We start from the raw sequence: 17,831 nt of genomic DNA, 5'->3' as shown, positions 1-17,831 counted from the left end.
AAAATTGCTCGCTAAATTAGCCTGATGTGAAAACATGTTAAAAATAATTCAATAATACAAATTTTAGTCCCAGATGATGGTGTACAGGAAGAAGGCGTATATCCTTTTGACATGAACATTTTCTGATATCGGTTTCTGCCAACGTTCCAAAGGTAACAGAAGATTAGTTATTGGAAGAGTTGATTTAATTCTTTTTCAGAAGCCGGATCTTCAGTCTGGGGTCGACGTCGAGGACCTTATTTTTGGGATGGCATCCCAGATCGCTGAGAAAGAAGACAACATTATTGTGGAAGATCTCAGAGGTAGGCTGCTCTGTTGATTGAGTGCTCAGAGATACAAGATTGAGTTGTCTGCAGGTTTATTACTGGTTTATTAACAAATTGCGCACCTACATTCAGACTACATGTATGGACCACTGAAGTTCTCTCGATCTGACCTGATGGCACTTACCATCCAACGCGGCCGAGATAATGGTCTGCCCACCTTTAATACCGCAAGGCGTGCCTTTCAGCTTCCACTGGTTAGCAGCTGGGATGAAATTAAACACAACCTTCCCAGTGAGAAACAAGAGGTTAGTAACTCTCATTGCAATATTCTCATACTCACAGTAGACTTTTAAAAAGGGCAACTTACCGCGCATTGGAAACCTGAAACGCAAACGCTGACCGTAAGATATAGGAGCAGAATTAAGCCATTCGGCCCATCGAGTCTGCTCCGCCATTCAATCATGGCTGATATCATTCTCCTCCCCATTCCCCTGCTTTCTCCCTGTAACCCTTGATCCCCTTATTGATCAAGAACCTATAGATCTCTGTCTTAAAGACACTCAATGACCTGGCCTCCTCTGTGGCAATGAGTTCCACAGATTCACCACGCTCTGGCTGAAGGTATTCCTCCTCATCTCAGTTTTAAAGGGTCGTGCCTTCACTCTGAGGTTATGCTCTCGGATCCCAGTCTCTCCCACTAGTGGAAACATCCTCTCCACATCCACTCTATCTGGGTCTCTCAGTATTCTGTAAGTTTCAACAAGATTCCCCCCTCACCCTTCTAAACTAGATTCAGACTCCTCAAACACTCCTCATATGACAAACCCTTCATTCCTGGGATCATTCTTATGAACCTGCTCTGGACCCTTTCCAAGGCCAGCACATCCTTCCTTAGATACGGGGTCCCAAAACTGCTCACAATACTCCAAATGGGGTCTGACCGGAGCCTTATACAGCCTCAGAAGTACATCCCTGCTCTTGTATTCTAGCCCTCTCGACATGAATACTAACATTGAATTTGCCTTCTTAACTGCCAACAGAACCTGTATGTTAATCTTAAGAGAGTCAAACATCATCTGTTGAGAGAGAAATAAGATTAACTTTTAAGGTCCATGTTCCTTCCTCAGAACCTTAAGCCGTGCAAGTTCTGTTTTGCCCCTTCGCATTTAATCATTCCTTTTGTGGTTTGTGTCAGATTTTAGAGTCACAGAAATATACAGCATGGAAACAGGCCCTTCGGCCCAACTTGTCCATGTCGACCAGGTTTCCTAAACTGAACTAGTCCCATTTGCCTGCGTTTGGTCCATATCCCTCTAAACCTTTCCCATCCTTGTACCTGTCCAAATGTCTTTTCAATGTTGAAATTGTAGCCACCTCTACCACCTCCTCTGGCAGCTCATTCCATAAACACACCACCCTCTGTGTGGAAAAAGTTACCCCTCTGGTCCCTTTTAAATCTTTCCTCTCTCACCTTAAACCTATCCCCTCTAGTTTTGGACTCCCCCTACCTTCGGGAAAAGACCTTGTCTATTCACCTTATCTATGTCTCTCATGATTTTATAACCTCTATAAGGTCACCCCTCATCCTCCTACGATTCAGGGAAAAATGTCCCAGCCTTTCCAGCCTCTCCTTATAATTCAAACCTTCCAGTCCCAGGAACATCCTTGTAAATCTTTTTTTGCACCCTTTCCAGTTTACAAACATTCTCCCTATAGTAGGTGACCAGAATTGTACACAGTGCTCCAAATGTGGCTGCAACAATCTCTTGTGCAGTTGTGGCATAGCGTTCCAACTTCTGTACTCAATGCTCTGACTGATGAAGGCAAGTGTGCCAAACGCCTTCTTCACCATCCTGGCTTACCCTGTGGGTGGCATGGTGGCACAGTGGTTAGCACTGCTGCCTCACAGTGCCAGGGACCTGCGTTCAATTCCCGGCTTGGGTCACCGTCTGTGTGGAGTCTGCACGTTCTCCCTGTATCTGTGTGAGTTTCCTCCAGGCGCTCCCACAGTCTGAAAGGCGTGTGGGTTAGGTGCACTGGCCATGCTAAATTCTCCCTCAGTGTACCCGAACAGGCACCGGAGTGTGGCGACTAGGGGATTTTCACAGTAACTTCATTGCAGTGTGAATGTAAGCCTACTTGTGACACTAATAAATAAACTTTCCCTGTGACGCCACTTTCAAGGAACCATGTACCTGCACCCCAAGGTCTCTGTCTGTCTGACAACACTCCCCAGGGCCCTACCATTAACAGTGTAAGTCCTGCCCTGGTTTGTCTGACCAAAATGCAACACCTCGCATTTATCTGAATTAAACTTACTGGCCCAGTTGAGCAAGATCCCATTGTAGTCTTAGATAACCTTCTTCATTGTCCACTACACCACCAATTTTGGTGTCATCTGCAAACTTATGAACCATGCCTCCTATATTCTCATCCAAATCATTTATATAAATGACAAACTGTGGACCTAGCACCGATCCCTGCGGCACACCGCTAGTCACAGGCCTCCAGGGTACAAAACAACCCTCTACCACCATGGCTTGCTAGGCCATTTCAGAGGGCAATTAAGAGTCAACCACATTGCTGTGGGTTTGGAGTCAAATGTAGGCCAAATTTCCACCCTGAAGGATATTAGTTCGACAACACTCCCCAGTGTCCTACCATTAACAATGGCCTAGTGGCATTATTGCGAGATTATTAATCCAGAAACTAATGTTCTGGGGACCCGGGTTCGAATCCTGCCATGGCAGATGGTGGAATTTGAATTCAATAAAAAATATCTGGAGTTACGAATCTACTCTTGACTTTGTCGGAAAAACCCATTTAGTTCACTAATGTTCTTTAGGGAAGGAAATCTGCTGTCCTTACCCCGTCTGGCCTACATGTGACTCCAAAGCCACTGCAATGTGGTTGACTTTCAACTGCCCTCCAAGGGCAACTAGGGATGGGCAATAAATGCTGGCCAGGACAATGCTGACGCCCATGTCCCACGAATCAATATTAAAAAAACAACGTAAGTCCTGCCCTAGTTTGTCAGAGTATTTTGTTAGATAATACTCTGGTGAAATACTCTGGGATGTTTTACTGTGTTAAAGGCATTATATAAATTTGATTTGATTATTATTGTCATACAGTGAAAAGTATTATTTCATGTGTACTATACAGACAAAGACAGAAAGGAGAGAGTGCAGAATGTAGTGTTACAGTCATAGCTAGGGTGTAGAGAAAGATCAACTTAGCGTGAGGTAGGTCCATTCAAAAGGCTGATGGCTGCAGGGAAGAAGCTGCTCTTGGGTCGGTTGGTGCGTGATCTCAGACTTTTGTATCTTTTTCCCGATGGAAGAAGGTGGAAGTGAGTATGTCTGGGCTGTGTGAGTGATTATGCTGGCTGTTTTGCCGAGGCAGCGGGAAGTGTAGACGGAGTCAACGGATGGGAGGCGGGTTTGCGTGATGGTGGTAAATGCGAGTAGCCGTGTACACTGCATTAACATCATAGCGAGTATAGTTGAAGAAAGAATTGAGCAAATGGAATTCAGGCCCAGTGATATTTTCACTGCTAAATGTTTTGATGCCTAAATTGCGGAAATGCTTGGATTGCTTCATGGATGGCCGGTGATCTGAACAGCTTCTCTTCTCCTTGTATCGCAGCTCTTCGACAAGTTAGCGGAGCAATATGGTGACGTTTCCCAACTTGAGCTTTGGCCTGGAGGGCTGTTGGAGAGCAACGGCACACCGGGGGCCCTCTTCACTGAAATCATGGTCGAACAGTTCCAACGGTTACGGGACGGAGACAGATATTGGTTTGAAAATCAGCAGAATGGGTAGGAGTTCTCAATACCAACTGTAAAAGACAGCATGCTAGCAGGTGCTTTGTTATACGATGTTATATATGCCAGGGAAGTAATCCCTGCAGTTTAGGGGGGCTAAAGTCTGTCTCTCTTGCGTGTTGGTCTTCGAAAATCAAGGGGGAGACCTTGGTGGGCGGCGCGGTGGCACAGTGGTTAGCACTGCCGCCTCACAGCACCAGGGACCTGGGTTCGATTCCCGGCTTGGGTCACTGTCTGTGAGGAGTCTGCACGTTCTCCCCGTGTCTGCGTGGGTTTCCTCCGGGTGCTCCGGTTTCCCCCCACATTCCAAAGACGTGCTGGTTAGGTGCATTGGCCATGCTAAATTCTCCCTCAGTGTACCCGAACAGGCGCTGGAGTGTGGCGACTAGGGGATTATCACTGTAACTTCATTGCAGTGTTAATGTAAGCCCACTTTTGATTTGATTTGATTTATTACTGCCACATGTATTAGTACACAGTTAAAAGCATTGTTTCTTGCATGCTATACAGACAAAACATACCGTTCATAGAGAAGGAAAGTGGGTGGCACAGTGGTTAGCACTGCTGCCTCAAGCCCCAGGGACCCGGGTTCGATTCCTGGCTTCAGTCACTGTCTGTGTGGAGTTTGCACATTCTCCCCGTGTCTGCGTGGGTTTCCTCCGGGTGCTCCGGTTTCCTCCCACAGTCCAAAGATGTGCAGGCTAGGTAGATTGGACATGTTAAATTAACTCTTAGTGTCCCGGGATGTGATAGGTTAGAGGGATTAGCAGTGTAACTAAGCGGGGATAGGGCCTGGGTGGGGATTGGTGTTGGTGTAGACTCGATGGGCCGAATGGCCTCCTTCTGCACTGTAGGGATTCAATGAAAGGAGAGAGTGCAGAATGTAGTGTTACAGTCGTAGCTAGGGTGTAGAGAAAGATCAGCTTAGTGTGAGGTAGGTCCATTCAAAAGTCTGATGGCAGCAGGGAAGAAGCTGTTCTTGAGTCGGTTGGTACGTGACTTCAGACTTTTGACACCAATAAATAAACTTTAAACTTCAACGGGTTTCTGCTCCGAAAGGCTGCAGAGCAGACGACTGATTCAGGCTCTGAAAGGAAAGGCAAACAAAGATAGACATGTTTGTACAGTGACCACTGGAAGTGCATTAAAGATCAGGCCGAACACTTTAAAATGCTTTTTGGCAGCTTGACAGACATTGTAAGTGCCACTTGAGGGAGACAAGTCTGGAGGACCTGGACAGGATCCAGTTTACAGACCGAGTAAGGATTGGCTATCCTTAATGCTCTGCAGAAACTCGATTGAGCGTGGTTGACTCATGAGCAGTTTTACTCTGCTTAACCCATTCCAGACTTTATAGAATCCCTACAGTGCAGAAGGAGGCCATTCGGCCCATCGAGTCTGCACCGACCACAATCCCACCCAGGCCCTACCCCCATAACCCCATGCATTTACCCTGCTAATCCCCCTGACACTAAGGGGCAATTTATCATGGCCAATCCACCTAACTGCACATCTTTGGCCACTAAGGGGCAATTTAGCATGGCCAATCCACCCAGTCTATACATGTTTGGGCACTAAGGGGCAGTTTAGCATGGCCAATCCACCCAATCTACACATCTTTGGGCACTAAGGGGCAGTTTAGCATGGCCAATCCACCTAACCTGCACATCTTTGGACACTAAGGGGCAGTTTAGCATGGCCAATGCACCTAACCTGCACATCTTTGGGCACTAAGGGGCAATTTAGCATGGCCAATCCACCCAGTCTATACATGTTTGGGCACTAAGGGGCAGTTTAGCATGGCCAATCCACCTAACCTGCACAACTTTGGGCACTAAGGGGCAATTTAGCATGGCCAATCCACCCAATCTATACATGTTTGGGCACTAAGGGGCAATTAGCATGGCCAATCCACCCAATCTACACATCTTTGGACAGTAAGGGGCAATTTAGCATGGCCAATCCACCTAACCTGCACATCTTTGGGCACTAAGGGGCAGTTTAGCATGGCCAATCCACCTAACCTGCGCAACTTTGAAGTGTGGGAGGAAACCAGAGCACCCGGAGGAAACCCACGCAGACACGGGGAGTATGTGCAAACTCAACACAGTCACCAAAAAGTCAGAATCGAAAATCCCCTAGTCGCCACACTCCGCGCCTGTTTGGGTACACTGAGGGAGAATTCAGCATGGACGATGCACCCAACCAGCACGTCTTTGGACAGTGGGAGGAAACCGGAGCACCCGGAGGAAACCCACGCAGACACGAGGAGAACGTGCAGACTCCACACAGACAGCGACCCAAGCCGGGAATCGAACTCGGGTCCTTGGCTCTGGGAGGCAGCAGTGCTAACCACTGTACTGCCCCTGCTTTGCACTGCATTGGAGCATCCTGAGCCAGTGATTGGTGCTATATAAATGCAAGACTTCCTTTTCCTATTCTCCTGCTTCACATTAAAAAAGATTACGACATAATTTAATGGAAGATCCCACCCGTAATGTTATATACCTTGAAAGCTAGGATCTAGTATTATATTAGGAGAGGTGGCCATCAGTGTATGAGGTAAAGAAACCAACACTTCGTCAACTGGTTCCAGTCAATGTTAGGATTCCAGCCCCTTTAGGATAATCAGTTCTTTCCTTATCTCTTTCTTGATCTCATCCTGATCTTATCCTGATCTCATCCGTCACAATATCGGTGCGATACCGAGGGAGGTGGTGATGGTGTAGTGGTATTGTCACTGGGCTAGTAATCCAGGAGACCCAGGGTAACACTCTACGGATCTGGGTTCAACTCCCACCATCGCAGATGGAAGAATTTGAATCCAATAAAAATCTGGAATTAAAATTCTTGAATGATATGAAACCACTTTCAATTGTTGGTAGAATTGGTGAATAACAGTGATTAGCACTGCTGCCTCACAGCGCCAGGGACCCAGGGTTCGATTCCTGACTTGGGTCACTGTCTGTGTGGAGTTTGCAGATTCTCTGCATGACTCCGTGGGTTTCCTCCGGGTGCTCCGGTTTCCTCCCACAGTCCAAAGATGTGCAGGTTAGGTTGATTGGCCATGCTAAATTGCCCTTTAGTGTCAGGGGGACTAGTAGGGTAAATAAATGGGGTTATTGGGATTGTGGTTGGTGCAGGCTCGATGGGCCGAATGGCCTCCTTCTGCACTGTCGGGATTCTATGATGATTGGCCGTGCTAAATTCTCCCTCAGTGTTCCCCAACAGGTGCCGGATGTGGCAACTAGGGGATTTTCACCGTAACTTCATTGCAGTATTAATGTAAGCCTACTTGTGACATTGATAAATAAACTTAAAATAAAGAAACCATCTGTTGCTCCTTTCGGGAAGGGAATCTGCCGTCCTTACCCAGTCTGGCCGACATGTGACTCCAGAGCCACAGCAATATGGTTGACTCTCAACTGCCCTTTGAAATGGCCGAACAAGCCAAGGGATGGGTAACAGATGCCAGCGATGTCCATATTCAATTAATAATTAAATAAAATTGTCGTATTTGCCTGACCTCAGCCATGTCTCACCTCTAACCTTTTGAGTTAGTCATTATTTTTTGAGTTCCAGTTTGTGATTTTGTACTCTAAGCCGCACTCTAGAAACATGAACACAAATTCCACTCTTCCAAATGAGATGTTAAAGACTCTCGCTTTTAATTTTTCATTTTGATGGGGCTTTCACAAGATCCATTTTGAAGATTCTTTAAAAAAATTCATTTTTGGAATAAGGATGTCACTGGCAAGGCCAATGTTTATTGCCCGCTCCTGATTGCCCTTCAGAAACTCCTGGACGAACCTCCTTCTTGCCTGCAATCAAGTAACTTCAGACATTTGCGAATCAGCCACATTGCCTTGGATAGAGTGGACGTGGAGAGGATGTTTCCACTCGTAGGAAAACCTAGAACCAGAGGGCACAACCTCAGGCTAAAGGGACGGTCCTTTAAAACAGAGATGAGGAGGAATTTCTTCAGCCAGAGAGCGGTGAATCTGTGGAACTCTTTGCCGCAGATGGCTGTGGAGGCCGGGTCATTGAGTGTCTTTAAGACAGAGATAGATAGGTTCTTGATGAATAAGGGGATCAGGGGTTGTGGGGAAAAGGCAGGAGAATGGGGGATGAAAAAAATATCAACCATGATTGAATGGCGGAGCAGACTCGATGGGCCGAGTGGCCTAATTCTGCTCCTATGTCTTATGGTCTTATTGCTGTGTGTCTGGAGTCACTGATAGGCCAGACTCACTGCAAAGGCATTTTTCTCCTCAAAAGAATATTACTGAATCAAATGTCTTTTGTCACATTCCAGCAGTTACACAGACATCATTAGCAACACTTGATTGTTTTAAAATTCCAGATTCATTTATCCAGCTGAACTTCATAGAATCATGGAATCCCCACAGTGCAGAAGAGGCCATTCGGCCCATCCACTCTGCACCGATTCTCTGACAGAGTATCTTACCCAGGCCCTCACCCCCACCCAGTCCCTGTAACCCCATACATTTACCGTAGCTAATCCACCTACCCTGCACACTTTAGGACACGAAGGGGCAATTTAGCATGGCCAATCCACCTAACCGGCACATCTTTGGACACTAAGGGGCAATTTAGCATGGCCAATCCACCTAACCCACACATCTTTGCACACTAAGGGGCAATTTAGCATGGCCAATCCACCTAACCTGCACATCTTTGGGCACTAAGGGGCAATTTAGCATGGCCAATCCACCTAAACTGCACATCTTTGCGCACTAAGGGGCAATTTAGCATGGCCAATCCACCTAACCTGCACATCTTTGGGCACTAAGGGGCAATTTAGCATGGCCAATCCAGCTAACCTGCACATCTTTGGATACTAAGGGGCAGTTCAGCATGGCCAATCCACCTAACCTGCACATCTTTTGACTATAAGGGGCAATTTAGCATGGCCAATCCACCTAACCTGCACATATTGGGAAACTAATGAGCAATTGAGCATGGCCAATCCACCTAACCTACACATCTTTGGACTGTGGGAGGAAACTGGAGCACCCGGAGGAAACCCACGCAGACACGAGGAGAATGTGCAAACTCCACACAGGCAGTGACCCAAGCCGGGAATCGAACCTGGGTCCCTGGAGCTGTGAGGCAGCAGTGCTAACCACTGTGCTACCGTATATTTGAAGTCACACAGCTGCTTGTGGTGGGATTTGAACGGATGGATATCTCAGGCTTAGTAGCTTAGGCTCCCGCTGTATAACCATTTTGCCACCATACCCTATGACAATTAACTTGTGTTGCTACGGGATATATCCAGGTCAGTGTAAGAAATGGTAGTGGTAAAATCACTGGTAATCCTTTTTGCTTTTGTTCTTAATTTAGACTTTTCACACGGGAGGAAATCAATCAGATTCGTAACACTACATTCTTTGATGTCCTGGTCAAAGCCCTGAACACATCAGAAAGCGAGGTTCAGAGGGATGTGTTCATCTGGAAAGCTGGTGAGCTGTTGTGTCACAGTCGAAGCAAAGTGGGACAGGATTGATTGCGGGATTTGTTCAGTGATGCACCCTGAGATTTATTGGCCGTAATTCTCCCAATCAGGACCCGCAGTGGGTTTCGTTGGCGGGCGGGATCGGAGAATCTCATGGGAGCCGAAAAGTCGGAAACCCGCCGGGATAAAGTCATGTTGCGATTCTCCCAGTGGCGGGTAGTGGGTGGCACGGTGGTTCGCACTGCTGCCTCACAGCTCCAGCGACCTGGGTTCGATTCCTGGCTTGGGTCACTGTCTGTGCGGAGTCTGCACGTTCTCCCCCGTGTCTGCGTGGGTTTCCTCCGGGTGCTCCGGTTTCCTCCCACACTCTAAAGATGTGAAAGATGTGCGGGTTAGGTTGACTGGACAAGGTAAATTTTCCCTTAGTGTCAGGGGGATTATCAGGGTAAATGCATGGGGTTACAAGGATATATGTGGATTGGCCATGCTAAATTGCCCCTTATTGTCCCAAGATGTGCAGGTTTGGGATATTGGCCATTCTAAATTGCCCCCAAGTGTCCAAAGATGTGCAGGTTGGGTGAATTGGCCATGATAAATTGCCCCTTAGTGTCTAAAGATGTGCAGGTTAGGTGGATTGGCCATGCTAAATTGCCCCTTAGTGTCCAAAGATGTGCAGGTTGGGTGGATTGGCCATGCTAAATTGCCCCTTAGTGTCTAAAGATGTGCAGGTTGGGTAGATTGGCCATGCTAAATTGCCCCTTAGTGTCCAAAGATGTGCAGATTGGGTGGATTGGCCATGCTAAATTGTCCCTTAGTATCAGGGGGGTTAGCAGGGTAAATATGTGGGGTTGCGGGGATAGGGCCTGGGTGGGACTGTGGTCGGTGCAGACTCGATGGGCTGAATGGCCTCCTTCTGCACTGAAATCTATGATTCTATGATCTTTAAAGATTTGCTTTACTTAGACTGGTGTGAAAGAATTATGATCCAATTTCAAAGGGAGATTCCCCTGGTGTCTTGGCCAATATTTATCCCTCAATCAATGACAACATTAAAAAATATATCGTCATTTATCTCACTGCTGTGTGTAGCAGCTTGCTGTTTGCAGATTGGCGGTTGCATATCTTGCATGACAACAATGACTTTGGCTGGGACTCTCCCCCAGGCGGTCCCGCCCTGCTGCCGCTGCCAGTGAGGGTGGGGAATTTGGCGCTCAGCCCAACCTCCATTCACTGCGGCGGGACGGGACAATCCCGGCTCTGAGTGAGCTCCGAGAATTCGACCCTACATTCAAAACGTACTCAATCGTGGGTAAAGCACTTTTGCCTGTCCCAATGTTCTGAAAAAACATGATAGAATGCCAGACTTTTTTCATTTTCATAGAATCATAGAATCCCTACAGCGTCGAAGGAGGCCATTCGGCCCATTGAGTCTGTACCAATCAAAATTCCACCCAAGCCCTCTCCCCATAACCCCATGCAATTACCCTCGCTAGTCCCCCTGACACAAAAGGGCAACTTAGCATGGCCAATCTACCTAACCCGCACATCTTTGGACATTGAGGGGCAATTTAGCATGGCCAATCCACCTAACCTGCACATCTTTAGACATTAAGGGGAAATTTAGCATGGCAAATCCACATAACCTACACATCTTTGGACACTAAAGGACAATTTAGCATGGCCAATCCACCTAACCTGCACATCTTTGGATACTAAGGGGCAATTTAGCATGGCCAATCCGCCCAACCTGCAGATCTTTGGACACTAAGGGGCAATTTGTACCATGGCCAATCCAGTTAACCTGCACATCTTTGGACTATGGGAGGAAACCGGAGCACCCGGAGGAAACCCACGCAGACACGGGGAGAATGTGCAAACTCCACACAGACAGTGACCCAATCTGGGAATCGAATCCTGATCACTGGTGTTGTGAGGCAGCAGTGCTAACCATTGTGTCACCATGCCACTAGGCTGAAAATTAATGGGGGGATAACTTAACAGAGGGAAAGGTAAACCATACCACCGTGACTTTGCAACCTTAGTGCCTGTGTGACACTGTTGCTGGTTCAAAATTCCTTCCCACATTCTGTCCTTTAACTTTTTGATTTGATTTATTGTCACATGTACTGGGATACAGTGAAAAGTATTGTTTCTTACGTGCTATACAGACAAAGCATACCATTCATAGAGCACATAGAGGAAAAGGAAAGGAAAGGATGCAGAATATAATGTTACAGTCATAGCTAGGGTGCAGAGAAAGATCAACTTAATGCGGGGTAGGTCTTATGGCAACAGGAAAGAAGCTGTTCTTGAGTGGCATGGTGGCACAGTTGTTAGCACTGCAGCCTCACAGCTCCAGAGACCTGGGTTCGATTCCCAGCTTAGGTCACTGTCTGTGTGGAGTTTGCACGTTCTCCCCGTGTCAGCGTGGATTTCCTCCGGGTGCTCCAGTTTCCTCCTACAGTCCTAAGATGTGTGGGTAGGTGGATTGGCCATGCTAAATTCTCCCTTAGTGTCCCAAAATGTGGAGGTTAGAGGGATTAGCAGGGTAAATATGTGGGATTACGGGATAGGACCTGGGTGGGATTGTTGTTGGTGCAGACTCGATGGACCGAATGGCCTCCTTCTGCACTGTACGGTTTCTGTGACCTCAGACTTTTGTATCCTTTTGCTGATGGAAGAAGGTGGAAGAGAGTTTGTCTGGGGTGCATTGGGTCCTTGATTACGCTGGCTGCTTTGCTGAGGCCACGGGAAGTGTAGACAGAGTCAATGGATGGGAGGCTGGTTTGCGTGATGGATTGGGCTACATTCATGACCTTTTGTAGTTTCTTGCGATCTTGGGCAGAGCAGGAGCCCATACCAAGCTGTGATACAATCAGAAAGAATGCTTTCTATGGTGCATCTGTAAAAGTTGGCGAGAGTTTTGCGATATAGAAATTGTGGAAAAATCTGCTCCATTCCTGATATTAACTTTGTCTGCTTGCTGTCCACTGACAGGTGATCCATGTCCCCAACCCAAACAGCTGACCATCGACGACTTGGAGCCTTGCACCAGGGCGATCAATTTGAACTATTTTGAGGGGAGTGGTGCTGGGTTTGGGATCATCATCGTGCTGCTCTGCTGTCTACCGCTAGGTTGGTGAAAATCGCTCAACTCCAGAGGAAACGTGTTTCACCTTGCTTTCGCTCTGAGATTGATTGATCGTAGGATTGTAGAATGGTTCCTGCACAGGAGAAGGCCAGCCAGTCTGAGAAGCCCCCGCCAGCACTTTGCCAGTGCAATTCAGCAAGTCCTTTGCCCCTTCCCCAGAATGGCACAGTGGTTAGCACCGCTGCCTCACAGCGCCAGGGTTCAATTCTGACTTGGGTCACTGTCTGTGTGAAGTTTGTACATTCTCCCCGTGTCTGCGTGGGTTTCCTCCGGTTTCCTCCCACATTCCAAAGATGTGCGGGTTAGGTTGATTGGCCATGCTAAATTAATCCCAGTGCACACTTTTTGGTATCTGAATGCTTATTTTCTTTGGCAGTAACTGTACCTGGCTGCAGTCCAGTATCCAAAGACGTGTGGGTTAGGTTGATTGGCCATGCCAAATTGACCCTAGTGTCAGGGGGATCAGCAGGGTAAATGTATGGGTTTACGGGAATAGGGCCTGGATGGGATTGTGGTTGGTGCAGACTCGATGGGCCAAATGGCCTCCTTCTGCAGTGTAGAGATTCTATGATTCTATGACTGTGTGGAGTTTGCACGTTCTCCCCCGTGTCCGCATGGGTTTCCTCCGGGTGCTCCAGTTTCCTCCCACAGTCCAACAATGTGCAGGTTAGGTGGATTGGCCATGCTAAATTGATCCGTAGTGTCCAAAGATGTGTAGGTTAGGGGAATTAGCAGGGTAAATATCTGGGGTTATGGGAATAGGGCCGAGATAAGATGCTCTGTTGCAGGGTCAGTGCAGACTTGATGGTTTCCTGCTGCACTGTAGGGATTCTATGATCTATTCTGCCCAGACTCCTCATGATATTCAACACCTCAAAATTAATTAATTTTGTTAATCCCGCTTAATAAAAAAAAATTCCTGAAAACATTAAAGAACTTTTCGATGGGAAGTTTGGCTTTTAGAATCATAGAATCCCTACAGTGCAGAAGGAGGCCATTCAGCCCATCAAGCCTGCGCTGACAACAATCCCACCCAGGCCCTATCCCCGAAACCCCACACATTTACCCTAGCTAGTCCTCCTGACACTAAGGGGCAATTTAGCATGGCCAATCCACCTAACCCACACATCTTTGGACTTTAGTTCCATTGTGGCAGTATTAGAGTTATTGAGGTTTAGAGCATGGAAACGGGCCATTCGGCCCAACCTGTCCATGCCGCCCTTGAGGCAATGAGTCTTTGTCGGAAACTCAGAGACTATGGGGTTCAAATCCCACCAGGGCAAATTGTGATATCAGTGATCTTTGCATCATTTGCCACCCCGCCCCCCCCCATCGCGGTGGCAAATGATGCAAAGATCACTCTCCCCCTCCCCCCCCATCCCCACCCCCTTCTCAGAGCCCAATAGAAAATGGTCAGCTTCTTGCGAAAACCCAGCTATTTCACTACCGTCACGCATCCACTGTCTGGCCTACATCCGCCTCCAATTGTTGTCTATTGTCAATAGGAAGCTCAGGCCTTATGGACTAATAGCCAAGGCCACTGGTTGTCAGGCTCCTTACATTAAAACAATGGGTGAAACTGTGGAAGACAATCCCCTCAGCACTGGTGAGCTCCCAGAATTAAATGTGATCAGAATGCCCCTTGACATTCATTGGTGTTACCATCACCGAATCCCCCACTGTCAACATCTTTGGGGTTACCATTAACCAGAACTGGACTCACCACATAAACACAGTGGCTACAAGAGCAGGTCAGAGGCTCGGAATACTGCAGCGAGTAACTCACCTCCTGACTCCCCAAAGCCTATCCACCATCTACAAGGCACAAGTCAGGAGTGTGATGGAATACTCCCCACTTGTCTGGATGGGTGCAGCTCCAACAACACTCAAGAAGCTTGACACCATCCAGGACAAAGCAGCTCACTTGATTGGCATCACACCCACAAACATCCACTCCCTCCACCACCGACGCTCAGTAGCAGCAGTGTGTACTATCTACAACATGCACTGCAGCAATTCACCAAAGATCCTTAGTCAGCACCTTCCAAACCCATAACCACTTCCATCTAGAAGGACAAGCGCAGCAGATACATGGGAACACCACCACCTGCAAGTTCCCCTCCAAGCCACTCACCATCCTGACTTGGAAATATATCGGCCGTTCCTTCGCAGTCACTGGGTTAAAATCCTGGAATTCCCTCCCTAACGGCATTGTGGGTCAACCCACAGCACGTGGACTGCAGCGATTCAAGAAGGCAGCTCACCAGCACCTTCTCAAGGGGCAACTAGGGATGGGCAATAAATGCTGGCCTAGCCAGCGACGCCCATGTCCCACGAATGAATATAAAAAAAGAGCTTGGTTTATTGGGTCCCTGTGAATCAATAATCCCATGTAACAAGTGACTCTCTGGTCATCATCAAAGGAAGAAGGTTGTGTTAAGTACATTTGTTTTTAACATTGGGTGGGGCGTTTCATAATGCTTGTAAATGATATACATTCAGAGGTTTAGGTTTGTTGATCTTTGTCTGAAGACAAACAAAGAGCCTTCTGAATTGGCACTGGCAATCTTGTTTGCGAGTGAACAATGCAGTAGCCTGAATGAATGACACAAAATACATTATCGTGTCATGACATGATAGATCTCCCTCACCCCTCTCAGTTTGCAAGGCGTCTTTGAACATTGTAAGCAGAGATGCCCTGTTACTCAAGGCATTTAAACTGAACAGTGAAGTTACCAAAAAGACTAAAGGCAAAGTTAAACTTATACTTGTCCGATGACAAAACTAATGATTAATTCACACTAATTATCCACTGCCAGGTGCATTTCCTTACATAACGGGGCAGAGAAACCAAGTCCACTAACTTAGAATCATAGAATCCCTACAGTGCAGAAGGAGGCCATTTAGCCCATCAATCCTGCACCGACAACAATACCACCCAGATCCGATCCCCATAAGCCCATGTATTTACCCTGCTAATCCCCTCGACACTAAGGGGCAACTTAGCATGGCCAATCCACCCAATCTACACATCTTTGGACACTAAGGGGCAATTTAGCATGGCCAATCCACCTAACCTACACATCTTTGGAGTGTGGGAGGAAACTGGAGCATCTGGAGGAAACCCACGCAGATATGGGGGAGAACGTGCAAACTCCAAATAGATAGTCACCTGAGGCCAGAATTGAACCCGGGTCCCCAGTGCTGTGAGGCAGCAATGCTAACCACTATGCCACCGTGTCATCCTTTTGGAAGGCAGAACGAGGAGAGGTTATATTATCTACTATCTGAGCAAGTGTTCGATGAGGTGTTAAACTGGAAACTAATCTCTCTCTAAAAGATAATTCAGGTTGTGGGAGGAATGTTGTCCAATATACCAGGAGAACTTCCTGCTATTGTCTGAATAATCTTTTACAGAGAGATTGGTTCCTGGTTCAGGAAGAGGGACTTTGAACAGTGCAACACTTCCTCAATTAGCAGACATGGCCTCTCATTTCTTCCTTCCGAAATGCACACTAATTAGTTTTGGACAAGTGATGGTATAACTTAGCTTTTAGTCTTTTTAGCAACTTCATTCTGCTGAGCTTAAACACCATAGGAAGTAGGGCCATATCTAAGGAAGGATGTGCTGGCCTTGGAGAGGGTCCAGAGGAGGTTCACGAGAATGATCCCGGGAATGAAGAGCTTGTCGTGTGAGGAGCGTTTGAGGACTCTGGGTCTGTACTCGATGGAGTTTAGAGGGATTCGGGGGGGCGGAATCTCATTGAAACTTACAGAATACTGAAAGGCCTGGATAGAGCGGACGTGGGGAAGATGTTTCCATTAGTGGGGGAGACTCGGATCCGAGGGCACAGCCTCAGAATAAAGGGACGACCCTTTAGAACTGAAATGAAGAGGAATTTCTTCAGCCAGATGGTGGCGAATCTGTGGAATTCATTGCCACAGAAGGCTGTGGAGGCCGGGCCATTGAGTGTATTTAAGACAGAGATAGATAGGTTCTTGATTGGTAAGGGGATCAAAGGTTAGGGGTAAAAGGTGGGAGAATGGGGTTGAGAAACTTATCAGCCATGATTGAATGGGCGGAGCAGACTCGATGGGCCGAATGGCCTAATTCTGCTCCTATACCTTATGGTCTTATGGCCTCTCTGTTTACAACATTCAGTGATGCTTTGCAAGCTGAGAGGGGTGAGGAGCGCTAAATGGATAATTTGGGCACTGCCGTGCGTGGGATCTTGCTGTGCATCAAACAGCTGTCGTGTGCATCCACACTGCAACAGCGACTTCACTTCAGAAGCAATTATAGAGTCATAGAGTCATAGAGATTTACAGCATGGAAACAGGCCCTTCGGCCCAACTTGTCCATGCCGACCTTTTTTTTAAAACCCCTAAACTAATCCCAATTGCCCGCATTTGGCCCATATCCCTTCATACCCATCGTACCCATGTAACTATCTAAATGCTTTTTAAAAGATAAAATTGTACCCACCTCTACTGCTACCTCTGGCAGCTTGTTCCAGACACTCACCACCCTCTGTGTGAAAAAATTGCCCCTCTGGACACTTTTGTATCTCTCCCCTCTCACCTTAAACCTATGCTCTCTAGTTTTAGACTCCCCTACCTTTGGGAAAAGATATTGACTATCTACCTTGTCTATGCCCCTCATTATTTATAGACCTCTATAAGGTCACCCCTCAGCCTCCTACGCTCCAGAGAAAAAAGTCCCAATCTATTCAGCCTCTCCTTATAACTCAATCCATCAAGTCCCGGTAGCATCCTAGTAAATCTTTTCTGCACTCTTTCTAGTTTAATAATATCCTTTCTATAATAGGGTGACCAGAATTGCACACAGTATTCTAAGTGTGGCCTTACCAATGTCTTGTACAACTTTAACAAGACGTCCCAACTCCTGTATTCAATGTTCTGACCGATGAAACCAAGCATACCGAATGCCTACTTCACCACTCTGCCCACCTGTGACTCCACTTTCAAGGAGCTATGAACATGTACCCCTCGATCTCTTTGCTCTGTAACTCTCCCCAACGCCCTACCATTAACTGAGTAAGTCCTGCCCTGGTTCAATCTACCAAAATGCATCACCTCGCATTTGT

At 47.2% G+C, this 17,831-nt stretch overlaps 1 protein-coding gene across 1 annotated transcript in view; it reads left to right on the top strand.

Annotated features, from left to right (window-relative positions):
• The window catches only part of LOC144480506 (dual oxidase 2-like), a 97,204-nt gene that overhangs the window by 24,509 nt on the left and 54,864 nt on the right, over positions 1 to 17,831 (top strand). The window contains exons 11-15 of the mRNA XM_078200003.1: positions 200 to 302; positions 399 to 571; positions 3,915 to 4,087; positions 9,461 to 9,579; positions 12,570 to 12,707. Coding sequence (XP_078056129.1) covers positions 200 to 302; positions 399 to 571; positions 3,915 to 4,087; positions 9,461 to 9,579; positions 12,570 to 12,707 — 706 coding nt within the window. The remainder of the gene's footprint in view (positions 1 to 199; positions 303 to 398; positions 572 to 3,914; positions 4,088 to 9,460; positions 9,580 to 12,569; positions 12,708 to 17,831) is intronic.

This window comes from Mustelus asterias, chromosome 29 (genome assembly GCF_964213995.1).
Source record: "Mustelus asterias chromosome 29, sMusAst1.hap1.1, whole genome shotgun sequence".
Lineage (NCBI taxonomy): Eukaryota > Metazoa > Chordata > Chondrichthyes > Carcharhiniformes > Triakidae > Mustelus > Mustelus asterias.
This window is presented reverse-complemented; position numbering and strand designations above follow the sequence as displayed.